Genomic DNA, 19,319 nt, shown 5'->3' on the forward strand with positions numbered 1-19,319 from the left:
CTGAACATCCACCCACAAAAGACACTTACTACTGTCCTACCCTATCTTTATCCCTTCCATTTATCCACATTAATCATACCTGGAAAAACAAAAAAAGAAAGTGATTTTATGAATCCTCACACAATCACTTCCAATAATGTACAATGACCCTGCAAAATGTGGATTATGTGCAATTAGTCACGCGATAAACTTCCATTCTGCAATAACAATTTAAAATTTATTCAATATTTATCAAAAGATAAATGCACTATTTTTATATAGACTTGAGTTCTGAGATATACATACTGTCCTATACTGTCTATTCATATTGTACATCTATTTTCTATTTTTTATTCAACTTTTAGCTCTATTTTTATGTTACTTTTGTAAAATGTTGTATTTCTTTATTGTTCTCTGAAGTATTGTTTTGTTTTTTTTTTAATTCATATTCTTTGCACTGACTGGAGTAGCACTATTCTATTCTATTTGCCACCTATGTGCTGAAAATATCTAGTTAAAATATGGATTTATGAATATATTATTACTATATAGGACACTATAGAATGTTATATGTATTTATATTATGTATGCATATGTGTTTTTGTTTGTTTTTTTGTTTGTTTTCTTTTTCTTTTGTTTTTGTTCTTTTCAGTTTTTATTAATATCTGGTGTTAATATTTGGTAGGAAAAGTTGTAAATGGGTATTATCATATTAGTGTATATAGGAAAAAGGATGTGTGATATTGTCATACCATTATTATTATTATTTTTTAATTATTATTATATTCATACAAAAATAATAATTGCTACATAATGATCAGAAGGCATAGAAATTGGGGGAAGGAATACATGAGTTTTTGCTTCTTCCTACTCCTTTTCGAGCATGTATAATTTCATTTCATTTGTTTTATTATTATTATTATTATTATTATTATTATTATTATTATTATTTACTTCTTTATTTTGTTGTTTGTTTGCTTATCAATCATTTATCTACCAGTACTTATACTTTGTTGGTTGATTTTTGTTTTGACTTCACTGTCTACATGTTCAAAATAAAGATTTAATTCATTCATTCATTCATTCCTTCATTCTATTCTATTCTATTCTATTCTATTTATAAATCGTCTTTGATGCATAAGTGATTTGTTTTAGTAACTGTAGTTTGTGAACTAGAATTCCAGCCACTGGTCCGTCTATAGTTTACATCCATGTTTGTTCATACTCATATTTACAGTTTTCCACAGATTTCTACAAAGACAAGGTCCTGTTTTTGCAATTCAGTGAATTTGTAGGTCCTGCTTAATCAAAGATTAATATTAATTGAGCAAAAACTGTGATTGCTCATAAGCTTAGCGGCTATTAGAGCAATTTCCCCCATCTGTGGAAAACCTAAAGCACGGCAAGAAAACACTGTGTTTTTCAATTAAATATCTATAATTTCACATGATTATTACTACCATAATTACCCGAAATTGTGTACAAATGTGTGTTTTCATATTCTTTCTGTTGATATTTAGAGGAAAAGACTGATCGAAGTTTTGCCAAAAGTTCTAATTTTTCTTGTTTAGAAGCAACTTTTTCATTGGACGACTCAGAAACTACACAGTGTTAGCGATATAAACATGGAACATCACCACAGTTATTACAACATGAGCTCAACTGTCTGCACCGAATGTGTGTCTTATTATGTTAATTTGTTGTATAAAAACATAATTAATTCTCAGGAGAAATTAAACTCTGCTATTTGCATAATTTCACATGCAGCGGCTCCTTGTTTATGCCTTAACAGACTGGTATCTGTTCACATCCTCTTCCTATCGCTTCTCCTTCTCAGCAACTTTTGAAGTTCTCCAATTAAGTCAAATGAAAGAAAAGGCTCATGAACCGATAACTTGCCAGCGCTTAAACTCCTGCTGTTAAACTCCAGGAGGACTGAACACACTGGTAAATGTCAAGAACGCACGGTCTTCTAATCCTAATCGAGACGGGTGTTATTGTCAAAGATAGGACCGATGGCCCTGTACGTCACCAGCATGTTCCATTAAGAATCAATAACAAGTTGAATGTGTGAGGTTGTCAGGTTCTGTTTTATGTTAGAGTCCTGTGGTCTGGATGCAGGAGATCAGCCTACCAATAGAAGTGAGCGGTACTCCTGCCCATTCGTCCATGTCCGTCTATACAATCGGTCCAATTTTGTCCAATCAGTTTTTGTTCACGATATTATCTGTTCACTGATTACCTCACAATATTAGGGCTATCACAGTATATGGGCCAGTTGGGAGTAATCACTGTTTGTAAATAATTTAAATTTAAAATAAAGTTGTCCTCCAATGAGGGGGGTGGTGACGGGCCAGAAAAAAAGAAGAGAGAGAGAGAAAAAAAAAGGAGTGGTACCTTCACTGGGGGAGAACTAATGTAATGTAATTCAACTAGTTTAATCCAAGTCCATATATGACTTCTATCAGTGCTCAATAGGAACTATGCTAATATCAGTGACCACTTCCATTTATAAGACATTAAATTATGAACCATTATAAGTAAAGGCAAATTTTTAATATTTAAAAAATTTGTCAAAAATGCAAAAATCTTAATTACTCAAAATTTGTGAACACACTGTAAACATTGTCCCAAGAAAGATACATATAAAATTTGAAATGAATCCAACCAGTGATTTTGACAGAAAAGAAGTTTGTTGAAATGTAGACATTGGTGACCTTGGGTTGACCCTTCAAGGTCACTCAAGGTCAAAGGTCATGAATGAAATGAAAGTCTATATATGACTTCCTATAAGTGCTCCATAGTAACTATATTAATATCTGTGACCATTTACATGTCATAAACCATCAGAATATGGACAATTATAAGTAAAGGCAAATTTTTAATATTTCAAAAATTTGTCAAAAATGCAAAAATCTAAATTTCTTAAAATTTGTGAACATACTGTAAACATTGTCTAAGCAAGATACATATAAAATTTGAAATGAATCTGACCAGTAATTTCAACAGAGAAGACGATTTTTGAAATCTAGACACTGGTGACCTTGGGTTTGACCCTTCAAGGTCACTCAAGATCAAAGGTCATGGACCCAAATGAAAGTCCTTATATGACTTTTATCAGCGCTCAGTCGTGACTATATCAATATCTGTAACCATTTACATGTTATAAAACATCAAAATATGCACCATTATAAATAAAGACATATTTTTAATATTTAAAAAAAAAAATCAAAATGCAAAAATCTAAATTTATCAAAAGCATGAACAAACTTTGCCAACATTGTCACCAGAAAGATACATTTAAAATTTGAAATGAATCCAACCAGTGAGTTTGACAGAGAAGAAGATAGTTGAAATGTTGACCTTGGTGACCTTGGGTTGACCCTTCAAGGTCAATCAAGGTCAGAGGTCGTGGACTCAAATGAAAGTCCATATATGACTTCCTATCAGTGATCAACAGGAACTATGGTAATATCAGTGACCACTTCCATTTATAAGCCATCAAATTATGAACCATTATAAGTAAAGGCAAATTTTTAATATTTCAAAAAATTTGTCAAAAATACAAAAATCTTAATTTCTCAAAACCGTGAACAAACTCAAGATCTATATAAAATTTCAAATGAATTCGACCAGTAGTTTCATGAGATGTTTGAAGAAATTGCTAACGACGCTGAAGCCGAGGCTAAAACGTCTGCTGAACACAGACTCGTTCAGGTCCGTGCATTCGGTTCATTGCCATGTGTCCTCTGAGCGGTGAGCTGAGGATAAAGGTCAGAGGTTAAGGTGTTAAACACGGGTCAGAATCCATTCTTCAATTAAACATGAATTATTGAGAGGCAGTTTTAAGTACAGAACCTGCTGCATGAACGAGAACGGCAGTCCCAAACCCAACACACACTCTGACACACAATAATGTCTACACACCACACAACACGACATACAAAGATGGGCTCCAGGACAAATGTGGGTCAAATGTGGGACAAATGTGGGTCAAATGTGGGACAAATGTGGGTCAAATGAGGCGTAGACAGGTCCTGTATAGTTCAGCAGCACATTAGGTGTAGATTAGCTGGTTTCACACATTTTCAAGGGGAAGTGTCGTTGATTATGTGGGACACAGTAAAACCAGATCCCTGTTCCAGATCATGACACTGATCAGGATCATAGTAGGACACAAATTCACAGGTTTTATACCATAGAACCTCACAGTACAAGATTAATTTGTTCCATGAATGAAGCTTGTTTAGTGATTTATTCATTTTACAAATCAATGTTCCCAATCAAAAATAAATTGAAATATAATTAATCCATTCCAGCCCCAAAAACCACCCAAAAATCCTTTTAAAGAAATTTTAAGCCTTAGATGCACAAGTGTCTGGACCCTCCACTCTTCCATAAGTGGGTTAAAAATAATCAGTGTTAAAATCAATGTGTTTTTATGCCACTTGAGTCATTTTGCCATGTTACAAAATAACTATTTGTATTATAATTTGGTCCACAAAACAATGATTTCATGTTTGAAATAGTTCTTGTTTTTTAAAAATTTAAAAATGTTTTTAAAATATTTTGAAAATTTGAAAAGCAAAGTATATAAAGTAGGCTATATAATATACACTACAAAAAAAAAGTTAAGGATTTTTCTTTTCTTTTTTTGTCTTTTTTTTGTCATTTTTGCCATTTGTAAATTAAACTATGTCTGGTTATTAAAAAAATGTTTCAATTCACACACAAAAAAAAGTAAAAAGCCCTGTACAAGAATCCCAAATGAAAAAAACAGCCCAAAAATTAAAAATATCCTTTACTTTTTGTTTGCAGTGTATATGACAACAACAGAACAAAGTCAACATCCATTTAATGAGTGAGTGAGTCCTTTGGTTTTGCTGTAAATGAATCAAAGGTTCAGATGTAATTCCACTGTAAATGAATGCGGTCATTTTGACCCACACATGGAAGGTTTGGATAGTAACACAAAAACTACAAGTTCATAAAATCTATAAAAGGCGAGTAAAAAAAAATTGATTGGTGTGATTTCAATAACGTTTTTTGAGGAATACCTGGAATACTAAATAATAACAACTTTTCAGTACGAAGATATTGTACATGACAACTACCTCACTGGGTCATTTTTGACCCAATTATGCATCTAAGGGTTAATACAATTAGAAAGAAAATAGCAATTATAAAAAAAAACTATAAAAGAGAATGTAAAAGAAACAAGTGGTGCCAGGCACAACAAGCTCCGCCCCTCACACGTATTGTAGCTTATTTTGGCATCGATCCAGCTGATGTCATCACGTCTATGTGCGCGGATGTCAGCATATCAATTGTCTCAATATATGTGACAAGTCTGAAGGAAATTGAAACAAACTTTATGTTTTTATAGACATGGGAAATTTCACCCATTATAAGTAAACGGAAAAAAATAAGACTTTAAAAATTAATTACCTTGACCTACTTTTCCCAAAATGTACATCTATTCTGGGTCACTGGCAATCTACAAACCCAATTTGGTATGAATTCAACCAATAGTTTTGCTGCTAGAGTGTTAACAAATAAACAAACTGAACCAAAAACAATACCCCTTACCTCCCCTTAGGGGGGTGCGGTAAAAAAAAAAAAAAGATTTAACCCTTTCATGCATAGTGGTCACTACGGTGGACAGTTCTTCTCCAGCTGTTCTCTTGTATATTCATGGTTTTGTTGTTTTAGTTCCACATCAGCCAACACAGTGGACGCTTATGCATCATCCCAAACACTGCAATTCATACCATTACTGTAACTTTGCTGTTCTTGATAAACTTGACCTGCAGTGACATGTTTGAGTGTAAATTGTAATTAACTGCATTTAATAGTTTTCTTAAACAAAGTTTTTTTGTTTTTTTTTTGCATATTATCACCATGAAGTGAGTAATAACTAGTATTAGAGTATGCTAAAATGTGAGAAAACATCTGATTAGCGGCATGAAAAATGTTTTTATATCATAGTTTTCACACAGTATATCAGTTTATCATTATTACTATAATTGCTATTTTTTGTCACTTTAGCCACTTTAACAAACTTGTTTATATTGTTTATATTTTTATCTCTTATTTTTCTATTGTATTGACACATACTGTCTTGCACTGCTGTACATGCTTGAATTTCCTCCTTGATGGATCAATAAAGCATATCCTATCTTATCTTACCTTTCTTTCTGATGATGGCTTTTAAATACATGTTTCTTTGCTTCAAAAATTAAACGCATGGTATCCAGCTGAGTGGACATTTTTGTAACTCCATTTAAAAAAGTTAGAAAAAAATTCAATTACATTTTTGTCATGCCTCAAGAGGAATAAAATCACTCAAAAATGTTTTGACTAAGGTTCTCATGATTCCTGCATGAAAGGGTTAATTAACTTATTTACCTTAAAAATGAGACATCTGAAGACGGTGAAGGTGGAGGATTGTATTTTAGAGTGAGATCAAATTAGTACAGGTACACGTTTCCTGTATTTTCTTGTTGTATGTGAAGAAAAAAGAATGAGAAACAAATACATAAGATCATTTCAACCCCAAAAAAACCAATAAAGATAAATATGGAATAAGACTTTTGGACAGTACTGTATATTTCAACAAGGTTTTATCACTCCCTGATTGAGCCAAATGTCCAGTCTGGGCCTTTAGTGTCATGGTGTGGATCAGGGATACACAAACACACACACACAACCACACAAACACACACACAAACACACACAGAACCACACAACCCCAACACAGGATTAACACATCCTGATTAAACCGTGATGATGACACTTACATACTGGTCCATCCAACATGTAGAGAACATACAGCATGCAAAGGGAAAAAAAACAAAACAAAACAAAACAGGAAGAGAAAAACAGATTGAAACGAAGAACAGGATGAGCAAGACAGATGTGAAACGAAAGACAAAACGCATTAAAATAAGTAACTGAAACACAAATACAACTAAAGACACAAAAACTAGGAGGCAAATCGCATTCACTATATGGACAAAAGTATGAGGACACATTGAATTCAGGTGTTTCTTTTCTACAAAACTATAATGACTAACAGAGTTTTTAATATAGCTTTACATTGGGATAAATATCACTGCATTGGTTAGATTGATTTAAATTGTTATCTTTGCTTTCAAAATGCCTCAGTACGGAAGCGTATTGCATTCACACTAAAAAATAAATCTGGCTGTTTTTCTGAATTAATGAGATACTATTTTCTGAAAAAAATTAAAATTAGGCTCTGTTTTTATGAGATAATTATCTCGTTAATTCAGAAAAACAGAGCCAAATTTTTTTTTTTACTTATTTTTTCTCGTAATTACAAGACAATTATCTTATTAATTTGGAAAAACAGAGCTGAATTTACTTTTTTGTGTGAATGCAATACGCTTCCGTACCTCAAAAATTCCCTCAACACTGATTTTTTTTTTTTCCAACAATGACTATGATTTTACATGTTCTACCTCTCAATTTCTAAAATATTTTTCCTGCTCTGACTGTAAATAATAATTTTCTACTACAACTAACCATCTACTTTCTTCACATCTCACTGAGGAAGAAAAATGTCCCATTAAACTTTAAGGAAATTGATGTTTTTATCTTACATCGGCATGAACAGGACATCTTACAGCTGTGTCCCAATATTTTTGTCCATATACTTCATAAACGTCAATATTCCTTAAAGTTTAATGCAGTGGTTCCCGACCCATTTTGGCTCTTGACCCCATTTTAACATCACATATTTCTGGCGACCCCAGACATTCAAAACAGAGATAATTTCTCTTATAGATGTCTTAGAAGGGCCAGGCGGGCAAAGAAATCTTTCCATTGTCTGTTCGGTCCGTTTTTTTCTGACTACGACTGTGTCCGGGCAGGTTGAAGCATAGTGACGCACGTGGTCACATGATCAGATCAATCAAAATATGCCCTCTCACATATTATATCCTGCATTTTATTTGAACTTGACTTCTATTAAGAAAAGTTTGTGGTGTTTTAAGTAAAATGAAATATATATTGAATCATTAAAAAAAATGTATTATCACGCTTTGTTTTGTTTTTTAATCAATTACTAGAAATTTCAGATGACCCCATTTGAATTCCAGGCGACCCAACATGGGGTCACGACCCCAAGGTTGAAAAACACTGATTTAATGGGAGATTTTTCTTCCTAAGTGATGTGAAGAAAGTACATGATTGCAACTAACCAAAGTAATGCAATGATATTTATCTCAATATAAAACTATTTACAGTTAGAGGACAAAAATATTTTAGAAATTTAAGATACGTTAAGTTAGGTTAAGTTAAGTTAAGATAAAGTAAAGTAAGGTAAAGTAAGATAAGATAAGATAAGATAAGATAAGACAAGATAAGATTAGACAAGATAAGATAAAATAAGGTAAGGTAAGATAAGATAAGGTAAAATAAGATAAGATAAGTTAAGGTAAGGTAGGATAAGATAAAATATAATAAGATAAGGTAAGATAAGATAAGATAAAATAAGGTAAGATAAAAGAAGTTAAGTTAAGTTAGGTTAAGTTAAGATAAGATAAAGTAAAGTAAAGTCAGGTAAAGTAAGATATCAAAGATAAGTTAAGGTAAGGTAAGGTAAGATAAGATAAGAAAAGTTAAGATAAAATAAGGTAAGATAAGATAAGATAAGAAAAGATAAGATAAGGTAAGGTAAATTAAGGTAAGGTAAAATAAGATAAGATAAGTTAAGGTAAGATAAAAGATACGTTAAGATAAGATAAGCTAAGATAAGATGAGCTAAGATGAGCTAAGATGAGCTAAGATAAGATAAGATAAGAAATAAGATTCAGGTACATAAGAATTATCTTATTTAAAATCATTGTCATGGATTTAAAAAAAACAACAAAAAGACAAGAGCAATGTTGAGACAAATTAAGTGAAAACCATCTCTGAGGCATTTTGAAAACAAAGATAACAATTAAACCAAACTAACCAATGCAATGATATTTATCCCAATATAAAACTATTATAACATTAGTCATTATTGTTTTGTATCCCAGACCCCTGTTAGAACAGAAACACCTGAATTCAACGTGTCCACATACTTTTGTCCATATAGTTCATATTTCGATCTGCAGTAAAATATGCGTTTGCCTGGTTGAAATGTGCGACGGGGCTCCACAGAGGTGTGTAATGTCTTTATGACTGCAGGCAGATCTGGGTCAACATGAGTCAGCAGTTGAGTTCACGTTCTATATTTAAAACAACACAATGCTAATGTGTGAAGAAGGACAGAGGACGCCGTTGTACCTGAACAGCTCCAGCTCCAACACGCGCTCACTCATTTAGTCTTTTGCAGGATAATCCTCTTAATTTAATTCAGAGCTTTTGGCGTCATTACAGTGTCATTAATCACCATCAGAGTGTAATCACTTCTTACACTGATGAACCTGCTCCTCACCAGGTTCACCATGTTCCAAAACACACCCCCATTAAAACAGATGTGTCAGAGTCCTTTTAGTTCAGGGGCCACATTCAGTCCAATATCACCTCACGTGGGTCGGACCGGGAAAATAAAAACCTATTAGGGATGCACCAATACCACTTTTTTCCAGACCGAGTATGAGTACGAGTACTTACATTTGAGTACTTGCCGATACCCAGTACCGATACGAGTACTTAATAATCCCATTCCAGTTGTTAGTTCCTTTTGTAAATGTGCTTTATTGTCGTTGTCATTAGTCTGACTGGAACAAAGTGCTGCTACTGACATTTAATGTGTTGGAATGAGCGTTTGTCAATTAATCCACCAGGGGGCGCCGCTCTGAATTAACCATACTGGACAAATACCACGAAGAAGAGTAAAGTTTTTTGAGAAGAAGGAGAAGAAAGTCAGTAATAACAAACATGGAGACGACAGAGGTAACACTAATGTGATACTAATATTGCAGCGTTTTCACTGGTAAGGTTTAAAAGTTTAGCTTCAGCAGGAAGAGAAAAGAGAAATGAGTGATAAGTTTCGTTTTCACTTCTGTTGGTGGTGGTCCGCACCGCTCCGTACATCCTGCTAGTATTCTCATTCTGTTTACGCATCTGCGCCTGGAAAATGGATGGAATGTACGCAGAGGACGGACAGAACGCTGCGTCTGTATCTGTCTGTAACGTTACTGTCAGTCAGCGTTACTTTTATCACCGTCACTTATTTTGAAAAATCTCCACACTCTTCACACTCCACACACATTGTTCCTCCTCCTCGTACCTGCTGCACTGAACTGTGAATGTCACACAGCCATAAGTGGTATCGGAGCATTTGTATCGGATTACTTTTACGAGTACGAGTACAAGTACACACACTGAGTATCGGAGCCGATGCCAATACCTGTATCGGTATCGGTGCATCCCTAAAACCTATAATAAAAATAATACATTTTTACCCAATAACAATAATGTTGGGTGCGGAACCAACCAAGGTTATAATAGTTTTGGGTTTTTCATTATAGTTTAGTTTTACTTAGTTTGGACTTTTTATTCTCTAATTCAGTTAGTTTTAATTCATTTTTAAAGCAGGTTTGCTAATTCTTATTAGGGGTGTGTACTGGCAAGAATCTGGCAATACAATACAAATCACAATAGTGGGATCAAGAATAGTGTGCATGTGTGGATCGACTATTTCTTTTTAAATTAAACAGTTTCCACGTTGTTCCATACAGCAGAAAAAGTTGAAGCTTGGTACCAGTCATGTGTCTGTCAAATTAGATTCAATTCCAATCAATATTTGTTGAGTTCTAATTTTAAATGTGTGGTAAATGGGATTTTCAATGTTAAATGTAAATGTCCACAGAGTCCACATTCCACAGTGGATGTGGACAATTTTGTGCCAGATACAAGATATTGTTCTAAGCTGCGGGTGGATCAAATTGGAGGCTAATCGGAGTGGTTTTGAATTTTTTATGAATTTTCGAAAATTGCTCAATGATGAGAGGTAGGAAAATTGTAGATGTTGTGACCTTGCTGTGACCTTGAACTTTGGCCTACTTGGCCCAAAATTTAATGGGTTGGTCCCAGGACCTAGGCCTATCTGTGGGGAAAATTTGGTAAAGATGGTTGCAATAGTTTTCTTGTAAAGTTGCTAAAAAACAAACAAACTTGCAAACAAACAACCCAGATAGCAAATATTTTGGCAGTATCATGGCATACATTTGGAATTTTTGTCTTTCTTTTGGCATTATGAAAACCTTTAGGCTTAACTGTGGTATGATTAAGGTTATCCACAATAGATAATAGGCACCAGCAATATATGGCTGAGTTCTGGCATATGTGTGGTTAACCAAAAGACTGGGCAAAGAGCGGGATCAAGTATAGGGATGGTATGGCATGTTTATGGCAAACCAGAAGATTGACTAAAGAGCGACAACATCTTATTCCGTAAATGGATGTGTTTTGGTTGTGTTTTGGCATATTTCTGTAAAGCCAAAACACTGTGCAAAGAGCGGGAATTTCTACCCAGAAGAAAACCCCACTTCATTTTTTTTTTTTTTTTCTTTTCTTTTATGGGCTCAGCTGGCTGACAGGCAGCTGTCTGTACCGATAAGGCAGCAGCCGACACCAACTGTACTCCCAGTCATCATTGCCCATTTTTCTGACACCTTTGCTTGTGTATCCTCTTTTATTTGGACATTTTACCAGGGAGTACCTCACACTACTTTTTTTTTTTTTTTTTTTTTCTACTTGTCTTGTCCAGCATTCTAACAGCACTCTGGTTCCTTTTGGTGCTGAACAAATTTGCTTTGCCAAGGGTAACTTCATAAAGTATATGAAGCGCCCTTGGATATTCTACTGTGTTTATTATGAGTTTTGTTGAACCACATTTCGATGCCGGACCTGACATGGGGGGTGGGGGGGTAGAAGAAGAAGGGGAGAGAACAAGAGAGAAGAAGGTGGCAAAGACCCTCACAAGAAAGTATCAACAATACAAACAGCAACAACCATGGAGACAATTATAATGGTAACAATAACTACAACCAGAACTGAGTAAACTGGGTACAACCAGAACTGAGTAAACTTCATTTTAAAAGCATGATCAACACAAATTTTGGGTGAATTTTGGCCTCCTTTTGGCCTCTCTTTGGGTCAGTTTTGGCTACTTTTTGGCTAGATTATGGGGATTTGGGGGCTTTTCTGGGACAATTATGGCTATATTTTGGAAGTCCACAATTAGTTTTGGGTGAATTTAGGCTTCCTTCTGGTTTGATTTTGGCTTGCCTATTTTGGGGCCATACATCCGCCCAGAACTTTGCCAAAATGGCATGCCAGTTTTGGGCCAGATTTAAGCCATAATGATTTTGCTCTCTGGGAAACACACAAAACAAAGTGACCACAATAACTCCTGGCGGACGTAATAAAACCCTTCTATCCTGTGACACTACAGACCACTAGGACCACCTACCTTCCTTGACAGGAATAGCTGGTTTCTTCTGCCTCAGCCCCAGGAGGATGAAGAAGAGGACCAGTGGGATGAAGATCTCAAAGGCCAGCACCCACTGGAGAAAAAAAAGGAAGACGACATTATCAGTTCTGTATTTCCAACAAAACTCGTCCAAAGTCAAGTGGAGTTTCCACTTGTGTAATTCCACAGGATTTCACCTGGGTCATGCTTCTTTAGCACCAAACTCTCCTTGTCACTTCCCATCTCAGTGCTCGTGGATCACACTGTGGAACAGATTGAGTTTGCCTACTGTCACATATCGATCCCTATACATCAGGGAGGCCGTGTGAATGATGTCCAGCCTGCTAAACATGCAGCATTAGCTCATAGCTGCCACTGCCAAAAGCCTTTCTCAAGAGGAATTAATTTTAAAACAGGGATTTAATGCACATCTTGCACTGTTTGCAAATGTGTTTCGTTCCAGTGCTCACAATGAAATTTGAGTTGATGATTAAATGTCACATGAATAATTCTAATTAGTGATTTAACTGTGTTTATCTGTCCTAGTATAAGTCTAACAATAGATTACCTATACACCAACAGAAGAAAAAACAGACATCTGAGGTTTTTAATACTGAAAAAAAAATAAATTAAAATGTAATTTCTCTTGGTGTTTTGGGTCTTTAAATAAAAATTGCAGGACAGATTTGAAATAAATAATAGCTTGAATATTAAAAAAAAAAACTATTACTGACAAGGCCATAGTTGTTGAAATGTACAGAAATCCGAACATGAAACTGCAGTGTAGCATATAGAGCAAGAATAAACATTAAATTCAGATATTAAATGAATAATCTGTTTTCACACTGTTGTTCTGACTTTTTACTACATCAAATACATACTCTACTGTTATGTTTATAGTGTGAATGGAAATGATAAAGTCATATCGCTGTATTCAAGTTATAAAAAAAAAGAAAATCTGACAAATTTCTGTCACTTCACTAGATTAATAAAAATTTGGAGGGATATCAGACCATTAAACTGCATTAGCCAACAGCTAACATTAGCATTAAACCGCATCTTAGCTAACATTACTGCCATAATACAGTAGTAAAGGTGTAAAATAATTTGGAAATATCTGTTGTGTGGTCTTTACATATGACCACATACTTGAAATACACTTTTTATAAGTTATTTTACACATTTACTGACCATGTGGTACAATGAGAAATGATGCTAGCTAGGAGGTGGTTCAACGCTAATATTAGCTTTAAAATATGTTGTTTTACTTTGGAATGTTACATGACATCCCTCAGATTTTTATGATTCATGGTCTTTTCAGTTGCTGATTAACAGTGGAATGAACACAATCTCTTACATTTATATGGCAGCAGTATGGCATTATGTAATGTTTTTGCTAGCAGTATTCTGATATCACAGGAAAATTGCAGCCAAGTGAAAATGTACGACTGAATAAATATGCACTGTGATTTCTGTTAAATTTATCTGCAACAGATACAACAAACAGAACCATCAAATAAGGGTTTAACATGTGAAAATATCTTTTGTGAATTAAAAGTTAGGATTTCATGGACATTTTGGGTCTAAATGTCTAAAATCTCATCTGTCAAAAACACAGTAGATAATAACCCAAATATTGTCTGTATTTGTGAAAAATGTAAAGGTATCACTACACTAGGTATCATTGTATCTGGGCATTTATTCCAATGAGATGATGTCAGGAAAAGAGAAAATTATGTGTAATATATGTGTAAATGTGTAAATATAATTATGTGTATAGATATGTGTATGAATATGTATTTTTACATATACAGTATGTGTTATTGTATTGTGTGTTTATATAAATCATATTATATTTGTTCATAATAATATAAAGCCAGAAACCAAATTATTTAATAATAAGTATCAGTCATATTATGGTATATAGTATAGATATGCTTAAGGTTATTATTGTTATTAATTATATAAGGAGAAGGGGTGGGAGTTTATAAGTTTAACTTCTTCTCACTCCTTTTCAAATATGTATTATGTCTTATGTTAAAGGGTTTTGTTTATTTATTTTCTTCTGTTTTGACATTTATATTCGAAATAAATACATCAATCAATCAGTCAATCAATAAATAAAGACAAACTGTGACCTTTCTGTTAGTTATATCCGGCTATTTTTACACAGGTGAATAAAACACACTTTAACAGTGATGTAAAAATTTTTGGGGATATCTCAAGTAACTGTGACAGGTCTAGTAAGTATTCACAGTGGGAATATAAACTAAACAGACACATAATGTCACACTTCTTTGAGCTGCTTCATGACTACAGTACATTGTGTACATCTGCTCATACAGGCTGATCATTATCTATAACTGTAACTGATCAATAGCACAAAGAACCCAGAGAAGCCAACCATAGAAACAGAGAATCTCCTGCCCTCAGCAATCCGACAAAAAAAAAAAAACCCGGTCATTCACTAACAATCCAATTAGCCACCTGGACACAAAGCAGACGGCCAAAACAGGTAATTCATAAATCACATCTAGGCTCCAGCACAGACGTACAGTACATGCAACAGACTGGAATATTGTAATGACTGTGCATTATTACAAAAAATAACATTTGGAGTCATGTTTTCAGGGGCTTTTACAGTTTTACAGGACCAGTGTGGATGATTTACAGGCCATTACAAAAACTACATTAAATTGTGTTTTCTGTTAGCACAGAATGGGCCATTTATCCACGTTTCTTCATAAGTTTGTGACTGAAATTCAACTTCTGTAAATTTGTTCAACAACACAGCATGAGAAAAATATTTTGCATGGTGTGGAAAAAAAAAGCTCAAGTTAAAGAAAGTCAGTGAAAACTCTTTAGTGTGCAATAAAACTTAAAATAAAATAGAATATATGTCAATAGTAATAGCAAACTTTGCACTATTAGCTTTTTTATTGCCTACAGTTTATTAAGCATTTATTTTACTTGCTTTACTATATATTCAATGTGAATTAACTTTATTTTTCAATGTTAAGATTCATTCAACTCCCTGACAATGACTACTCTTATTATTTTTTAAAAACAATTTTACAGCTGCTTTATATTTCTTTTCATTTTTTAATTTTTTTAATGTTAATATAGACATCACTCTTTGCTACTGTAACATTCTAAATTTCCTGGGGCAGGACTAATAAAGGATTATCTTCTTCTTACATTTTCAGTCAATATGGACAAAAAAAATACATACAATTTTCCATTTGTCAATGGGTAATTCAGCACAATGAAAGAAAAGCTTGTACCAAACGATTCCTTTTAAAACAATGAACCAAAGTAAATAACTAACTAGCTAACTATATTTATATATATAAAAAAATATTTAAAAAATTATATATAATATATATATATATATATATATATATATATATATATATATATATATATATATATATATATATATATATATTTTATTTTTTTTTTATTTTTTTTTTTTAAATTAATTAATTAATAAATATTTCTTTATTTATTTATATAGGGGTGTAAGAAAATATCGGTTCCGCAATATATCATGATATTTCATTTCACAATACTGTATTGAAATTAAAAAGTACTGTATTGATATTTTTACGTATTTAATACTTACGTACTTGCGTATGTAGTTACGTACTTCAAATGCAGATATGCTGAGGGTTCATTTTTGTTTTTTGTTTATATTTTATTTATTATTATTCAATATATTTATTTATTTATTTTTTAAATAATGGTTATTCAAAGCATCCTAAAGCCCTTCTTGTCTGAAAGAGGCAGATGTTAGTTCCTGTGTTGGAATCGCACAAAAATATTATAATGTTGGATAATTCAGGGACTGTCCACTATGCATTCTTTTCACAACTAATAGAATATGAACATCTGAGCAGGATCTCAATCTGTGATGTCTGTGAAACATAATTTAACTTTTTACAGAGGAACGTTTTGTGACACAGCAATAGAGCCTCTACTGATCAAATAAAATGTGTTTAGTATTAGTGTATATTTCTGGTGTAAGCAAAAATTTACAGTAAATAATCTTATAAAAATGGAAACAAAATAAACAAAATAAATATTGCCTTGTGAACAGTATCATGATATATCGTATCATGATCCTAGTATTATGGTTTGTATCGTATTGCCAGATTCTTGTCGATATACACCCCTATATATATAGTGTGTAGATATTGGCCAATCAACTGGCTTTCTTTGTTTCCAGTTCATTAGTTATATCACCCATTAAAAATCAGTCAAACTCTCATTTCTAATAATCATACCTGTCCTGAAAAACATATTGATCAGTCCCTAAATTATATTAACCAAAGATAACTGGAAAACCGGGACTAATAAAGAGAAAACAAAGAAATAATAGCTGATGTTAACGTTTGCAGAGAAACAACTGGATTGAATATTTTGTTGGTTCTGGTGTTGGTGTTGCTGCTCTATTCCAACACACATTAAAAGAGTTTTTATTTACACAACCTTTAACCCAACCAGGTCCAAAAGTCTCTTACAAGAAATCATATCCACACTCAGCAGAAAAACAGCTTTATAGAGGAGTGTGAGTGTCTAGTTAAAATTCCTGTATTGATTTTGGAGCCAAAGCAAACGTCTGATTTGAATAATAAAACTGCAGCTTGTCCTGAAAGTGTCTGATCCTGCAGTTTGTCTCCACGTCCACATTTACATGTTGGAGGTCAAGTACCTTTAGACGCCAACGTGAAGGATGAAAGGAGTCACTAAAAATGACAAACCTGCAGAAAAGGATGACTTGCACATACAGTTTCTCTGTACAAAGCAGGTCCATTTACCTTTAGTTTCAACTTTTACATAAATCTTTTCAGATCTGTTGAATGAAACTGTCAGCTTATTTATTAGCTTCTGGAGAACATTTCCTTGCTCCTTGGTTTCCATGTTTCATCATCTACATTTTTTTGCCAGCTTTAACCCATAAAGACCCAGTGTAACTTTTGCGGCAATTCCCAAATGATTTTATCTCTATTTAACATTTTTTAAGTGATTTATCACCATTTATAATAACATTATCCTCTGAAGTTTGTGGGGAGCATCAGGTATTTTCCTATATTTAATTGACTGATCATGTAGATGTTCATAAAAAATCAGAGAAAAGTCAAACGCTATTGTATCAAAACAGAAAAAAAATGAAGAAAATGTGACTTTTTCAGTAAAATATATATAACTAGAAGCACTCGGAGAGCGCAGACCTCTGCCAAGGCTGATCAGTGGCCCCCCCCGTGGGCCCCCCCCACCCCCGATCACCACCAAAATTTAATCATTTCTTCCTTATCCCATTTCCAACAAACCCTGAAAATTTCATCTAAATCTGTCCATAACTTTTTGAGTTATGTTGCACACTAACGATCAGTGCCCCGCCCCCCCCCACCCCCCCCGATCACCACCAAAATGTAATAATTTCTTCCTTATCCCATTTCCAACAAACCCTGAAAATTTCATCCAAATCTGTCCATAACTTTTTGAGTTATGTTGCACACTGACGATCAGTGGCCCCCCCTCCCGTGGGCCCCCCCACCCCCGATCACCACCAAAATTTAATCATTTCTTCCTTATCCCATTTCCAACAAACCCTGAAAATTTCATCCAAATCTGTCCATAACTTTTTGAGTTATGTTGCACACTAACGGACAGACAAACAAACAAACAAACCCTGGCAAAAACATAACCTCCTTGGTGGAGGTAAAAATGAAGAAAAAGTGCCTTTTTCAACAAAGATATTACTAACAGAATGTAAAAAAAAAAAAAGAGTGTCCATCCACTGTCATTGATCCAACTCCATGGGTTTTACTGGTGAATCAATGTTGTAGAAGATGACGGTGTTTCCACGGTAACTACGGAGCCTCTGAATGTCCAAATGGGTCATATCTGATGACCACGAAAAGATGAAGAACTGTATTTTACACCAATTATTTACATGTATTGATAGGATTAGTGGATCAACAGTTTAGATCAGAAGACGTTTTTGGTCGACGATGGATGTTTGGGTCTTTATGGGTTAAATTGATTGTGTTACCATATTGGTTTAGTTTAAGCCTCTTGTATCTGTTGAACTTTCTAGTAAAGACACCCAACACGCACCATTCATATATTCCCCTTTCTTTGCGGACATGTGTTCCTACTTTATGATGCAAGCTTTGACTCAGCAGTAAATCATTTACAGACTTCAACAACTGGTGCATTAATACAAATACCTAACAGACCAAAAACACAGCAGCAACGACATGCATTAAGGTACGTAAACATGGCCAAGACGATCTACTGATGTTCAACTAAAGCATTTAAATGCAGGAGGAAGGTGCCAAACAGGCTGGTCGGAGTATTTCAGAAACTGCTGATCTACTGGGGATTTTCACACAAAACCATCTCTAGGGTTTAACAGAGAATGCCCCGAAAAAGAGAAAATATCCAGTGAGCAGCAATTTCCCAGATGGAAATGCCCTGTTGATGCCAGAGGTCAGAGGAGAACAGCCAGACTGGATACTGATGGAATGACATCATCAACAATACCAAGGTATGGAGACGAGCATCTCCAAACGCACAACTCATCAAATGTTGAAACAGATGGACTGGATGATGGACGACAGCAGCAGAATTTACCCTCACCGGCCACTTTATTAGATACACCTGGCACTGGTAAAGTGTACCTAATAAAGTGGCCGTTAATGAATATAACAATATCATATTATTATATTCATCACTGTTGTCATGCTGCTTATTAATGATGTAAACCGAATTGGATTTAGAGCTGTGATGTTGTTGTTGGCACTTTTTAATTTGACACAAACTGAATAATGACAAGTGTGGGTTTAACCAGTGTGAATAAATCATGATGGTTCCTCCACTGGACAGAGCCGCCAAA

At 34.1% G+C, this 19,319-nt stretch overlaps 2 protein-coding genes across 2 annotated transcripts in view; both read right to left on the reverse strand.

Annotated features, from left to right (window-relative positions):
• The window catches only part of LOC115425570 (ATP-binding cassette sub-family A member 2-like), a 70,145-nt gene extending 57,639 nt beyond the window's left edge, over positions 1-12,506 (reverse strand). Inside the window, 2 exon segments of the mRNA XM_030143198.1 lie at positions 9,071-9,073; positions 12,416-12,506. The gene's annotated coding sequence lies outside the window, so the exon portion shown is untranslated.
• Positions 3,712-19,319, reverse strand: part of LOC115425577 (ATP-binding cassette sub-family A member 2-like) — a 160,873-nt gene continuing 145,265 nt past the window's right edge. The window contains exons 5-6 of the mRNA XM_030143207.1: positions 12,416-12,509; positions 3,712-3,740 (exon numbers count right to left, since the gene is read on the reverse strand). Of these exons, the coding sequence (XP_029999067.1) occupies positions 3,712-3,740; positions 12,416-12,509 (123 nt within the window). The remainder of the gene's footprint in view (positions 3,741-12,415; positions 12,510-19,319) is intronic.

The sequence above is a fragment of the Sphaeramia orbicularis genome, chromosome 9 (genome assembly GCF_902148855.1).
Source record: "Sphaeramia orbicularis chromosome 9, fSphaOr1.1, whole genome shotgun sequence".
Classification (NCBI taxonomy): Eukaryota; Metazoa; Chordata; class Actinopteri; order Kurtiformes; family Apogonidae; genus Sphaeramia; species Sphaeramia orbicularis.